This window comes from Podarcis erhardii (assembly GCF_964252035.2).
Source record: "Podarcis erhardii genome assembly, chromosome: 10".
Taxonomy (NCBI): domain Eukaryota; kingdom Metazoa; phylum Chordata; class Lepidosauria; order Squamata; family Lacertidae; genus Podarcis; species Podarcis erhardii.
The window spans coordinates 31703487-31717145 of record NC_138500.1 but is presented as its reverse complement, the minus strand read 5'-3'; the positions used below and the strand labels follow the sequence as shown (position 1 = coordinate 31717145).

The following is a 13659-nucleotide window of genomic DNA, read 5'->3' as shown; positions in this document are numbered from 1 at the left end:
TAAAAGTCCAGAAATCACCATAAGCAAACTGTGGACACATGGAAACATGGAAAAGCAACTGAATTATGCAGGATAGCCCAAGTTACTCAGATATGTATGTAGGATTAAACTCATTTTTCACAAGCATGGGAATAACTATTGTTCTAGAAGGGGTGGGGGGAACAGATGGAAAATTCCTCTGAATATACCATGTGAACCCCAATTCTTCTCAAACCTTTGAAGTGCTAAATTCGAAATACGCTTATTTCAGCACAGCTTTTTATTGCCTTCTTTTATTGGCAACTAGGAAAGTATTCCTAATGTATTAGTTAGGGGCATTGTAAACCAGTCATGGCCTTGCTAGAGATCTTTGCTCAGACCCAGACTTTCTGCAAGCAGTAAAGCTACTCATACTATGGGGCCTTTGTTCCCCTTTATTTTCTGACCCATCCCAAAAAGCTGCTTGTGAGGGTTAGGGATACCTTCAGAATGGCACAGGAGGGAGTACAGAACACAGCAGGAGGGGAGAAACTGCAAGAATCCAACCACTGACACATTCAAGTTTCTTCCTCATTGCGCATTCCCCCATCTACTGCACTCTCCCATACTCCATCCCTCCTGAGCAGCTTTGGGGGGCAAAAGGGACTACAATGGGGAGGAAAAGGTGGGAAATGGCCTTCCACTCAAAAATCTGGATCAAGCCAGTGATTTACATATTCTGTTCTTGTAAATATGGTAGTGTTAACTGAGTTTTCTGTCTGAGAGCTAGAGAAAAGTAAGTGAAAAGATGCCTGTGATTCTATGTGTCCAATCTGATGAGCAGCCTGACTCTCTGAAGTTTCAAAACACTACATGACACATGTAGCTAACTGGAATAAAGTTAACAACACTGGTATGGTTGGCTTGGTCTTTTCTTAAAATTGGAAGGATTTTGATAAAGTATCAAAATTACTACTAATTGATTATGGGCTTACCTGACATGGTGGCAGTGGAACGTGGGCAATGGTGGCTATTTTACTCTTCAGAAGGTCACTGCCCTGTTACAACATAGATGCAGGCATAATACAGAAAGAATAAAGCAATTAATCTTGGGACCAACAAACTATGCATAACAAGTATAGTTGATTCACAGAGCCTAGAACACTAGTTAAATCAATCCCTACCAAATAAACTTATTTCTATGTTCTAAGAGTAACTCTATGTCAGGAGTCAACACATAAAGGAAGACATTCAAGTGTAGGAGATGAAGTATTGGACTTCAAATGTCTGCTCAGCTATCTTTACAGAATAATCCTGGACATGTTCGCATTTAGGTTAGTATAATATATACATGCACACCCCACTTATCAAAGGCAATGTGTTCCTTGGAAACTGTATTTTAGGCGAGAGTTCGCATAACAAGTCCACGATTTACATTATTTCTTTTGGAAATATTTCTAATGTAGGATGTGTCATATCTCCTTCCACCATCTCTCCACAGTTTCTTCCTGAAATGGCTGCAGTCCATCAGCAAAAAAGAGACAAAAACAAACAAACTACCGATAATTTATCCAATCTCTCCTGCTCCCATCTCCCTCTGTCCATGGTTTCTGTCTGAAAACGGCTACCTCCAGACAGCAAAGCACAAACAAGGAAATAAGGAAGCCAAATGTTGAGATATCTGAATCTGCAGTGCATATAACGAAGTTTGGGCATAATTCTTTGTATGTAGATAAGTGATTTTAAGATAGCAAGTGTACAGATAGCAGGGCCTACATGTATATGTTTGTCCTAGCACAGATTATGTCTGATCTTGCATTATGTTTGTCCTAGCACTTAAACTGCCACTGGTGTAGTTTTCCAGCATTATGGGGCAGGTCTAAATGTTAAGCTTTAAATTAAAAGTAACAGAATGAGTATAGCTTCCTATAATTGAAGCATGAAGATGGAAGTATCAACAAGCAGGATATAGTAGCATTTAATTTAACGATTCAGCTACACAAGTCTAGCTAAGGGAATCACCATGACACTGTATGCCCATTTCTTAATAATAATAATAATAATAATAATAATAACAATAATAATAATACCCTGCCCATCTGTCTGGGTCTCCCCAGCCATTCTGGGCAGCTTACAGCACACAAAAAATGTAAAACATTAGACATTAAAAATTCTGATACAGGGCTGCCTTTAGATTTTCAACTCCAAACTTTCCAGAGAAATGTTAACACCATTGACTGTCTCTGTAAAAATAATACATGGAGTTCCCTACACAGGTTTCCCTTGACAGCTAGTAGTTGGTATATGCCAGGGGTGGAAACCTGTGGCCCTCCATACACTGCTGGACTTCAGCTCCCAACAGTTGCAACCAATGGCTAGGAATTATGGGAGGTGCAGTCCTACATCACCTGGGGGGCCAATAGTTCCCCATTACTGGTGTTTACTAGAGAATATAAACACAAACCTGACACAGTAGGCCTCAGAGGTTCACTGCTTGTTGCTTTTCCCAAGCAAAAGCAGACATTGCCGGGACTGAAATGGTTCAGAATGTCCACGTTGGAGGCTACTGCAAGAAACAAGTCAAAGAGACCTTCACAAAGATGAGCAGGTGACAATTCTTTTGTTTCTAAATTTGAAAACCTGTTCAAGTTTCTCAATACTTGAACATACTTCCTCAATACAGTTTTCTCACCTGTCACTTTTACTCCGAGTAGCAGCAAGAAGTGAAAATCACTTTCTTGAGAAGTTGCATTTCCTCACAACTTGAATACAATATCAAAACGTTGTTACATTGGAAGACCTCTTGGTCACTAAGGGATTTGTATGGTGGCCTAGTTACTCTTGGGCTTGATTCCCATTTTTCAGACCAGGAAATCTCAAGGAACTATTCCAAGGCAAGAATGAGAAAAAAATTCTAGAGCACCCAATATGTTCAAAGAACTACATAAATTATTATTATAAATAATATGGTAGTCCAAGGCTGCCTAGACTATCATGTTCATAAATCAATTTTGCAGCATTCTACTAATCCCTGTCTCTGCTGCATTTTGGGGCTGCCTGCATGGTTTCTGAGCAGTATCTAGAACATGGAAGAAAACTATCTAAAGTTTTGAGGTGGCTGTCGGAAACATCATTTTAAAAGTTTTTTTAAAAAACCTGCAGAAAATTAAACCAATGTTGGATGGAAATTTTTTGCTCAGTCCTAATTCATATACAGAGACACTTTTTCACTCCTATGAAGATCTATTATCATCAAATTTGTATACTGCCTTTCATCTGAAGATCATAGCATAGAAATACAAAATGAGAGCGCAAAATACATAATAAAACAAAAACCAAACAAAAAATCCATAATCCCCATCCCACACACACATTTAAAAGGCCATGGAATGTTAATCAGCCAACGGCCTGGTTATAGAGAAATGTTATCGCCTGGCACCTAAAGATATGTAATGAGGGCACCATGCAAGCTCTAAACAGCTTGGGACACAGATATCTGCAAGAATGCCTTCTTGAATAATAGCTTGCCCATGTTTCAAGATCAGCAGATGAGTCCTTGTGGTGGTCTCTTCTCAGGACGAGGGATGTGGAAAAAGGTATTTGCAGTGGCAGCTCCTTTTATGTTGAGCTCCCTCCCTTTCAAGGTGCATTTGGCCTCACCTTTGGCAGATAGTTCAGCTGCACCTTTTTTAGCAGGTGCCTGAAGAGGGAAGGACCTGATTGCTGCTGCTATTAGCAATTGCACTACAGTGATTTGTTATGTGCTTATGTGGATTGTGTTATTTTATGGATTTTATGCATTGCGTTATCAATTTGCCTGTTATAAACTGCCCTGTAACTTTTGCAGAGGATAGTGTATCGAAATAGATACAATACTCAGATGTCTACTCAGAAGTAAGTCTTACAGAATTCAATGAGGCTTACTCCCAGGTTTGTGGGGTTAGGATTGCTAACAAATTAATTGTCACAAACAAGAGTACTCCAACATGGAATGTGAAAGACAATATGTATTGGAGAAAGTCATATTGCCAAGGTCCTTTTCAGACTAAGGTAATAAAGGCAGTTATGTGAGAATTTCTTTCTCCTCTCAAATAATAGGCAGCCATGTCTAATGTGTTGTGTGATCACCAGCCCACTCCTCCTACCTATTCCCTCCCACCCCTGCACAGCTCACTAAACTTATTCATAAATAGATGAATATTAAATAAACTGAACTAGGTGGGCAGGTTTTTCCTGCCTTTGGTTGCTATGGAGCATTCCTTAGCAACTGCTTTCAAGACCTGACAAAGAGGAAGAGATGCAGGCAAACACAGCACTGCTAAAGGAAAGTTGCAAAAGAGGGTGGATGAATCACACCTGGTGACCAGAAAGGGGCCATAAATTGGGATGCAAGGAAGGAGGACACTATGTTATAGGAACCAAGCCAGAGATCTAGGGTTTATAGAACAAAGGTGTCAGTCTTATACTAAACTAAACTCCTTTCTCAAGCAGAGCTGTTCTATTAAGCTTCTACCTGTAAAAAAAATATTGATGGTTTTCATAAGTCTATTAAATATTTAGTGCTGCTTTTCAGAGCTGAAAAAACAAAGGAACAACATTAAAAAACTCACTCCGAATCTGACCGGACACAGGTTAGAGCTCAACGTCGAGCCTACCAAGTGGCGATAGCGACGGCAAAGAAGACTTTCTTCACCGCCTCTATTGCATCTGCAGAAAATAGTAGCAGGAGACGTTTTCAGGTGGTTCGTAATTTAACGGAACCACCTTTACCACCAGGGCTTTGTAAAGACCCCAAGATCTCCTGCAACGATTTTGCAAAGTTTTTTGCAGATAAAATCACTCATATTCGGAAGGAGCTAGACACCACCGTGGGAGCAGGGCTGGGGCGGGAGAGTGCTAGAGCTCTGTCTGGTCAAGTTGCATGGAATCGATTTCAATCCATTACCCCCGAGGATGTGGACAGGCTGCTTGGACGCGTGAAACCAACCACCTGTCTCCTGGATCCTTACTCATCCTGGCTAATAAAAGCAAGCCGGGAAGGGCTGGGCGATGGGCTCTGCGGGGTGGTGAATGCTTCCCTCTGTGAGGGAGCATTCCCAGATCCGCTGAAAGAGGCGGTCATCAAACCGCTTCTTAAAAAACCATCTTTAGACCCGGCCAGTATGGCCAACTATCGCCCAGTCTCAAATCTTCCATTCTTGGGCAAGGTGATTGAGCGCGTGGTTGCTGAACAACTCCAGGCACGCCTGGAGGATGCGGACCATTTGGATCCCTTCCAATCGGGATTCAGGCCTCATCATGGGACTGAAACTGCCTTGGTCGCGCTGGTTGATGATCTCCGGCGAGCTAGGGACAAAGGTGAGAGCTGTTTCCTAGTTCTGCTGGATCTCTCAGCGGCCTTTGATACAATCGACCATAACATCCTTCTGGACCATCTAGAGGGGCTGGGAGCTGGGGGCACTGTTATACAGTGGTTTCGCTCCTTCCTCCTGGGCCGTGTTCAGAAAGTGGTGGTGGGGGATGAGTGTTCAGACCCCTGGGCCCTCACTTGTGGGGTGCCTCAGGGTTCCGTCCTCTCCCCCATGCTTTTTAACATCTATATGAAGCCGCTGGGAGAGATCATCAGGGGGTTTGGACTGGGTGTCCATCAATATGCAGATGATACCCAGCTCTACCTCTCTTTCAAATCAGAACCAGTGAAGGCGGTGAAGGTCCTGTGTGAGTGCCTGGAGGCGGTTGGAGGATGGATGGCGGCTAATGGATTGAGGTTGAATCCTGACAAGACAGAAGTACTGTTTTGGGGGGACAGGGGGCGGGCTGGTGTGGAGGACTCCCTGGTCCTGAATGGGGTAACTGTGCCCCTGAAGGACCAGGTGCGCAGCCTGGGAGTCATTTTGGACTCACAGCTGTCCATGGAGGCGCAGGTCAATTCTGTATCCAGGGCAGCTGTCTACCAACTCCACCTGGTACGCAGGCTGAGACCCTACCTGCCCGCGGACTGTCTCGCCAGAGTGGTGCATGCTCTAGTTATCTCCCGCTTGGACTACTGCAATGCGCTCTACGTGGGGCTACCTTTGAAGGTGACTCGGAAACTACAACTAATCCAGAATGCGGCAGCTAGACTGGTGACTGGGGGCAGCCGCCGAGACCACATAACACCGGTCTTGAAAGACCTACATTGGCTCCCAGTACGTTTCCGAGCACAATTCAAAGTGCTGGTGTTGACCTTTAAAGCCCTAAACGGCCTCGGCCCAGTATACCTGAAGGAGCGTCTCCACCCCCATCGTTCTGCCCGGACGCTGAGGTCCAGCGCCGAGGGCCTTCTGGCGGTTCCCTCATTACGAGAAGCAAAGCTACAGGGAACCAGGCAGAGGGCCTTCTCGGTAGTGGCACTCGCCTTGTGGAACGCCCTCCCATCAGATGTCAAAGCGATAAATAACTACCTGACATTCAGAAGACATCTTAAGGCAGCCCTGTTCAGGGAAGTTTTTAATCTGTGATATTTTAGTGTATTTCTGGTTTTTATGGAAGCCGCCCAGAGTGGCTGGGGAAACCCAGCCAGATGGGCGGGGTACAAATAATAAATTATTATTATTATTATTATTAATGTTATCTCAACTCTCTACAAAGATAAATATCAGGTCACTCCATTAAAAATCCTTCACATGGCTGGACATTAATGTCAACAGGTGATATCCAATGTTAGTGATAATCACTCAGTTTAGGTCTACATAGATATGACTTAATTGGTTATTTATTACCCAATGTGTTCCTACTTATTTAAGCGCCATCACATACCTAAATGCACTTCTGCAATGACATTTTATTCAGGTCAACAAGAGCCCAGAGCAACTCATAATTAGTCTGCACTACTGCTATAAACATATTACTTAACCAAGAGGTAAACCCAAGGTAAACCAACGTTGTTTATTAAACAAAGAATAACAAGTGGCATTACAAGAGCTCCAGCAAGTACTCTGCCTACAGAGACTGCCGACAAGGCCCTGTCATGTGATGAGTACCTTTCAGTCAAGAGAACTTTGAGACACATTTTAAGCAAAGAGTACCAAATATTAAGTTCTTTCATTCTTGCTACACTTTCAGAATGCGGGAGGGGAGATCCTAGAAGGCAACAAAATTAGCGCTGCATACTAGCAGAATTCTTATACAGTGGTGCCCCGCAAGACGAATGCCTCGCTAAACGAAAAACCCGCAAGACGAAAGGGTTTTCCGATTTTTTAGCGGCTTCGCAAGACGAATTTCCCTATGGGCTTGCTTCGCAAAACGAAAGCCCATAGGGAAATCTCCGGGGACAGCGGGGAACCCTCCTCCCACCGCAAGCCCCGGGAAGAGAGGAGAAGCTGCGCGCCTTCCCCTCTGTTCCCGGACCTGTCCTGAAGGCTTGCGGTGGGAGGTCCGGGAACAGAGGAGAAGGCGCGCAGCTTCTCCTCTCTTCCCGGGGCTTGCGGTGGGAGGAGGGTTTTTCCTCCCCACCGCCAACATTCAGAAGGCTGTTCTGAAGGCTGGCGGTGGGAAGAAAAGCCCTTCTCCCGCCTCCAGCCTTCAGAAGAGTTCCCTGCAGGGCTCCCCAAGCTGTGAATGTCTGCCGCGCGCGAGGGGCGCTCTGCTTAAGAGCGCCCCTCGTGCGGGGCAGCAGGCTGCTATCCGCAGCTTGGAGAGCCCTGTGGGGAAGTCCGGCAGGGCTCCCCAAGCTGCAGATGTCTGCCCCGCCCGAGGGGCGCTCTGCTTAAGAGTGCCCCTCGTGCGGGGCAGCAGGCTGCTATCCGCAGCTTGGAGAGCCCTGTGGGGAAGTCCGGCAGGGCTCCCCAAGCTGCAGATGTCTGCCCCTCGTGCGGGGCAGCAGGCTGCTATCCGCAGCTTGGAGAGCCCTGTGGGGAAGTCCGGCAGGGCTCCCCAAGCTGCAGATGTCTGCCCTGCCCGAGGGGCGCTCTGCTTCAGAGCGTCCCTCGCACCCGGCAGCAGGCTGCTATTCGCAGCCTAGGCAGCCCTGCAGGAACTCTTCTGAAGGCTGGAGGCGGGAGAAGGGCTTTTTTTCCCACCGCCAGCCTTCAGAAGGCTGTTCTGAAGCCTGGCGGTGGGGAGAAAAGTCCTCCCCCCCCCACCAGCCTTCAGAAGAGGTCCGGGGAAAGACTGTCCCCGGACCTGGTCTGAAGGCGGTCTCCCTAGGAACGCATTAATTGATTTTCAATGCATTCCTATGGGAAACCGTGCTTCGCAAGACGAAAAACTCGCAAGACGAAAAAACTTGCGGAACGAATTAATTTCGTCTTGCGAGGCACCGCTGTATATTTGGTGACAAAGTAATACAATATATTGGAAATATCTTCCAGGAGTTATCAAGGAATGTATAAGATATGTTTTGGAGTTTACTATAGAGGTTATTTTGCTGAAGAATTGAAGAAATTTTATTTTTCTAAAAGAGCAATGCTTGACAATTTATTAGCAGAATCCAAAATTTTTGCAAACATTTGTAAATGTGACCAAAAAATGTTAGTGAAAGAATGGCCAAGACAAACATTAGTTATAGAGCAATAAATACAGAAATAAAGTCACAACTGATTTGCCTGATGCCAGGGGTACCAGAACACGAACAATGTTTGTGAAAGCAAAAACTATTGATGTTATAAAGCTGGTGGTTGTTTAGATTTTGTAGCCATTTTATGTAATTTTCCAGTTAGTTTATTAGATGATTTAAGGATAGTACCGTATTTTTCGCCCTATAGGACGCACCGTCCCATAAGGCGCACCTAGTTTTTTGGGGGGGAAATAAAGGGGGGGGAATTATTTCCCCCCCAGGCGCGGGGCTGGGGCGGGGGAGGCCCGCCCGAGCTTCCCCCGACCCCAGCCCCCAAACAGGCAGCTCTCTGCAAGCCGTGGGAGCCCAGGGCTGGCTCCCGCCGCTTGTGGAGAGGTCCGCGAAGCCTGGACGCGCTGATCTCAGCGGGCGCAGGCTTCGGCATGCAGGCACCTCTCCGCAAGCGGCGGGAGCGCTCCCGCCGCTTGCGGAGAGGTCCGCGAAGCCTGGACGCGCTGATCTCAGCACGCGCAGGCTTCGGCATGCAGGCACCTCTCCGCAAGCGGCGGGAGCGCTCCCCCCGCTTGCGGAGAGGTCCGAGAAGCCTGGACGCGCTGAGCTCAGCGCGCGCAGGCTTCGGCATGCAGACACCTCTCTGCAAGCGGCGCTCTGTGCGCACCGACCCCTCTCGCTCTCCAGGCTTCAGCGAAAGCCTGCATTCGCCCCATAGGACGCACACACATTTCCCCTTCATTTTTTGAGGGGAAAAAGTGCGTCCTATAGGGCGAAAAATACGGTAAGTTTTTTAAAAAAAGAAATATGAAATATTTCCTTAAAAATACCTCATATGGATCTTAAAAAGGTATTAAAATTAGGGGAGGGAAGCAACTGATTCACTATAGATTAACATTTTAATAGCCCTCAGTCTTAGGTGTTTCCTAGAGTGAGCTAGGCCCATGCAAACAATAAAAGTTGTTCAACATGACACGTGGAATTCATAAAAACTCAAGCTACGTAGCATGGTGAAAAAGGAAAGGTTATGTCAACTGAAGGAAGTGTTAAGGCCACTCCTTATACCTATTCTTATCCCATCTGTCATGAATGTCTACTTCTCTATTGTTTAGTAGAAGCTAAGAAGAGCTCCTCCCCATTCAGAAATCAAATATTAACTTGAAGAATTAATGCCAATTCTAGGTAAAGCATACACACCTGCAACAGGGCAGTAACAGATAAGAGAGGTAAGGGTAAGATCAGGAGAACATCTGTTGTGGTTTGATTTGTTAAATGAATATTTTTTCCTGAAGGTTTATTAAAGCAACATGCTAGTTACAGTGCATAAGGGATTTTGTATGCAGTTTTAAAGGGACACAACCAATGTGGATTGCTGAACATGTTTTCATATTTAACTCTACAGAATCCCACATGTAACATGTCCCCAAGTGAGAAATGCTGAAAGTCAAACATCCCTAACTCCTGCAAAGAGACTTTTGGCACCTTCAATGACTCACGGATGTTCAGTCTCAAACATTACATTACTTTTTGCCTTGTTACCTGGACACATCACTACCATAGACTGTTGCAAAGCAAAACGGGATAATTAAACAGAAAGTTGTAATTCTGTAATCAAAAGAAACTACAGCAATTGCTGAAAATCAACTACCCTTGGTATTTTGGAAATACCAAAAATACACCACTTCAGAAGAACTTTCTCATATAAACTCAGATGTTTGTGTCCCTCAGACTCCAGTGCGTTTTCACTTCTCTAGTTTTCTTACTTAAGGAAGGCTTTTATAAAAGCCTATGTTTATTCTAATTCTAGGAACCCCTGAAATTAACCCTTATCCAAGGCACAGAGTTGAGCCCAATGTTGTGCATGTACAAGTGGAACAAACTTCACTTGTGTCAAGAGACACCTCCCCTTCCTCCCATTGCCCCTGCAGTCCACTATGAGTTCCAAATCTGCTTAAGAGCATCCCCTAACCCTCCATAGCAGGAGGGGGCGCAGTGGAGAAAAGAGGAAGGGCAAGTTGCATTGTGAGAGTGCACAACACTAGATTCTATCGTAAGCAGCTCTTAAGGCAAGGAATACATCAATAAAGAACACTTCCATGCATGGTTACTCAAAAATAAATCCTATTGGGTTCTATGAGCTTAGTCCCAAACCTAACCAGGTCTACTCAGAAGTAAGTACAATTGAATTTAGTAGGGCATACTCCCATTTAAGTGAGATTAGGACTGCAGCCTAACTGTATGTAGCATAGCAAGTCTACATTTACTTGGAAGTAAGTCACACAGAATAAAGAACAGCTGTTATGATACAGTTAATTTAACAGCAAGTCCAGCTGAACTCACTAGGACTTATTACTGGATAAACAGGCATAGGGTCAGTCTGTTAGAACTGAAAGATCACATGATTTGGTCACTTGCAAGAAATCAGCTACTTCAAAGGAGAAAACAGATCACATTACAGGACTGAGAACTAGAAAAGTTGAAAGAAAGGGAAACAAAAAATGAACAGGGAACATGCAAGGAAACAAATAAACAAATCTAATCATGAATGCTTTGAGGGGGGGAAATGAGTCAGAAAACTGCAGTGTGGTCCTGTGAGTCATCAAAGCACAACAATTAATCTTTCAATGAAATATTGAAAAATACTGGTATCACTCCAGATGAAGCAGCATGCCCTTTTTATAAAATGAAACTGCCATCTACAACAGCACCTGGCATTAGTTTAGGTAATCAGTGTAACTTAAGATAATGAAACTCAGATGAAGCAACAGCTTCTGAGATTCAATATCCTTGATCTGGATTTTTTTTCTTCCAATAGACTGATTAGAATTCATAATGTGCGTACAATTCTGGCAAGTTCTAAACCTCAAGCTACATACTTGTAATAGGATTAGCGATATCCCAGAGTGTCATTATAGTGAATGGAGGGCACAAAAAGGGAGGAAAGCCTAGGCAAGCAAAGTAGTTATGTACAAACAGGAATTTGGTTGGGAGAGGGGAAGACAAAACAAAACCTTCCTCAAAGCACCAGTACACACTGACCCGCATATGCATTTGGGACAGCACTGTGCACAGTACAGTGCTAAAGGAATAGAAGATTTTGCTGTATGGACTGTTGTATTCATTGAAACCTTGTTTCTCCATACACCCTTCTAGAAAAATTGGATAGGATATAAACATGTTAGAAGAGGAAAGTATTAATAGATGGACACAAAAGCTTCAGAAACAGGGGAGAGATAATTAGAGGGAAGAGAAAAGCACTGCACAGGATGTTCTATGTCAAGTGACACCTGACAGTGCCATCAAGTGGGACATGTGTGAATGCAATAGAATTATTCTAGGTTACATGTGCCCTTGTTACAACAGCAGATATTTCCCTTATGAAATGCTAAAAATCCATTTCTGTTTAAAGGTATCCCATACAAAATATCACTCTAGTCTCCTCTACATAATATTCTCAATAATACAAACTAGTTAGCACACACTTATTTAAAGGAGCAGGGCAAAAGTGAAGCATGTATAAATACACTGATAACATAAGAAGTCAATAGTAGGAAAATTGGGTTACCTATTTATAGCTGGTCATACATTTAACTGTCTTTCCCCCCTTACTTTTGCTCTGTTGATCTGTGGAGGGGGAATCCAAAATCCATTGTAGTTTAATAACATTATTCAGAGTTTAATTAGATTAGAAAGTCCTAGCTGAAAAACGCATTCTAATCTAATTAAACATGCATAACCCTTCCTGACCCTCCATCTTACAAACTGCAGATTTGGGGGCTTTTAAAATCATGTCTTTCCCACCCCCCTCACACCGTTTTCCTTGTCCACTTTGGGTAAAAGCTAGCCTGAAGAATACTTTTTCTGGAGGATGCAAAAGCTTGCTGGCTACTTTGTGAATTTTAGCTGGCCATCACAAAGGCATGACAAGACATGTGAGCCTCATCAATAAAGGATAAACTAGTCCAGACCTTGGTGACCACCTTCTTAGCCTGTTGAGTTTTGGAAGAGGAAGAAGCAGATACAACGCTGACACCTTCTGCCGGCTTCCATTTAGACCAGATGGTCTGCTATCAGGCATAACTGCTTTGCTTCAACGAAACAGCGTCTCTCCTACTTACAGTGGCAGCGTTTCCTTCACGGCCAGCCCGGGGACAAGACCTTAATTTCGCAGGCGGGGGGAGGAAAGGCGAAAGGTGCGGGGATCCCTAACCGTCTCCCCAAACCAGATCTACGTCATGTGACCCGTCAGCGCCCCCCCCACCTGATTTATGGCCACCTCTCTTCCACCTGCCTTCACCTGGGCTGGGGGGGAGGGGCAATTCTTTTAAGGCTCCGGCCCTCAGTCGGCCACGCGGGGGGGGGGGGCTGACCCTCAGCCACTCCGTCCGTCCACACACGCAAGCAGGACGCCTGCTCTCGGGGGTCCCCGCCTGCTTCTTCCCCCTCCTCTCTCCACGCGAAGCCCCTTGCCTGCTCCCCTCTTGTCTCCACCCACCAGCAACCCGTCCCTCTTGCCCGCCCGCCCGCCCGCCCGCCCATCCACACGGACTCCAAACGCTCACCTTCGTCCACGGTTTCAGCCTTCCCCCACTTCTTCCCCGCATCTAGTTCCCGTCAGCGCCTACCGAACCCACGACGCATGCGCAGCAACCGAAGCCCCTCCACGACCGTGACGCCGACGCCGCAGAGCATCACGGGAACTGTAGTCGCTAGAATCTTCGACTCTAAGCGTCGGTATTCAAAGCGGGCGAAGGCTGCTGCCGCCGCCTGCAGTCCTGACCCACTTGCCTGGGAGCAACTCCTTGAATTTAGCAGGGCTTATTTCCGAGAAGAGACGGTTAGGATTGCAGCCGATCTTATTGTTTTAAAAACGGGACTACTTGTCAGCGGGGTAAAAGTGACGGCTGCCCTTAAAGAACTATGGAAAAATCCAGGATTTCCGCGTTTAAACTGTGACTGTGCAGCTCAATCTGTCCGGTGCAACTCCACCCAAAGGGAGAAAAGATATAATCAAGAATGGCGTTCATTTTGTTTTCCAATTCTGATCTTATTTTGTCCGAAATTAATATGATAAAATAATGCAACAGCAGCTACTGCTTTCTCCCTGGATTTGCTAAAATATAAGCCTGCTCCATTGCACCCCAAATCAGGGC

The 13659-nt window shown here is 45.3% G+C and overlaps 1 protein-coding gene across 1 annotated transcript in view; it reads right to left on the bottom strand.

Annotated features, from left to right (window-relative positions):
• The window catches only part of SGSM3 (small G protein signaling modulator 3), a 30975-nt gene extending 17800 nt beyond the window's left edge, over window positions 1-13175 (bottom strand). Inside the window, exons 1-3 of the mRNA XM_081877627.1 lie at window positions 13069-13175; window positions 2423-2524; window positions 954-1016 (exon numbers count right to left, since the gene is read on the bottom strand). Of these exons, the coding sequence (XP_081733753.1) occupies window positions 954-960 (7 nt within the window). The 5' untranslated portion in view covers window positions 961-1016; window positions 2423-2524; window positions 13069-13175. The remainder of the gene's footprint in view (window positions 1-953; window positions 1017-2422; window positions 2525-13068) is intronic.
• Window positions 13176-13659: the final 484 nt, after the last annotated feature.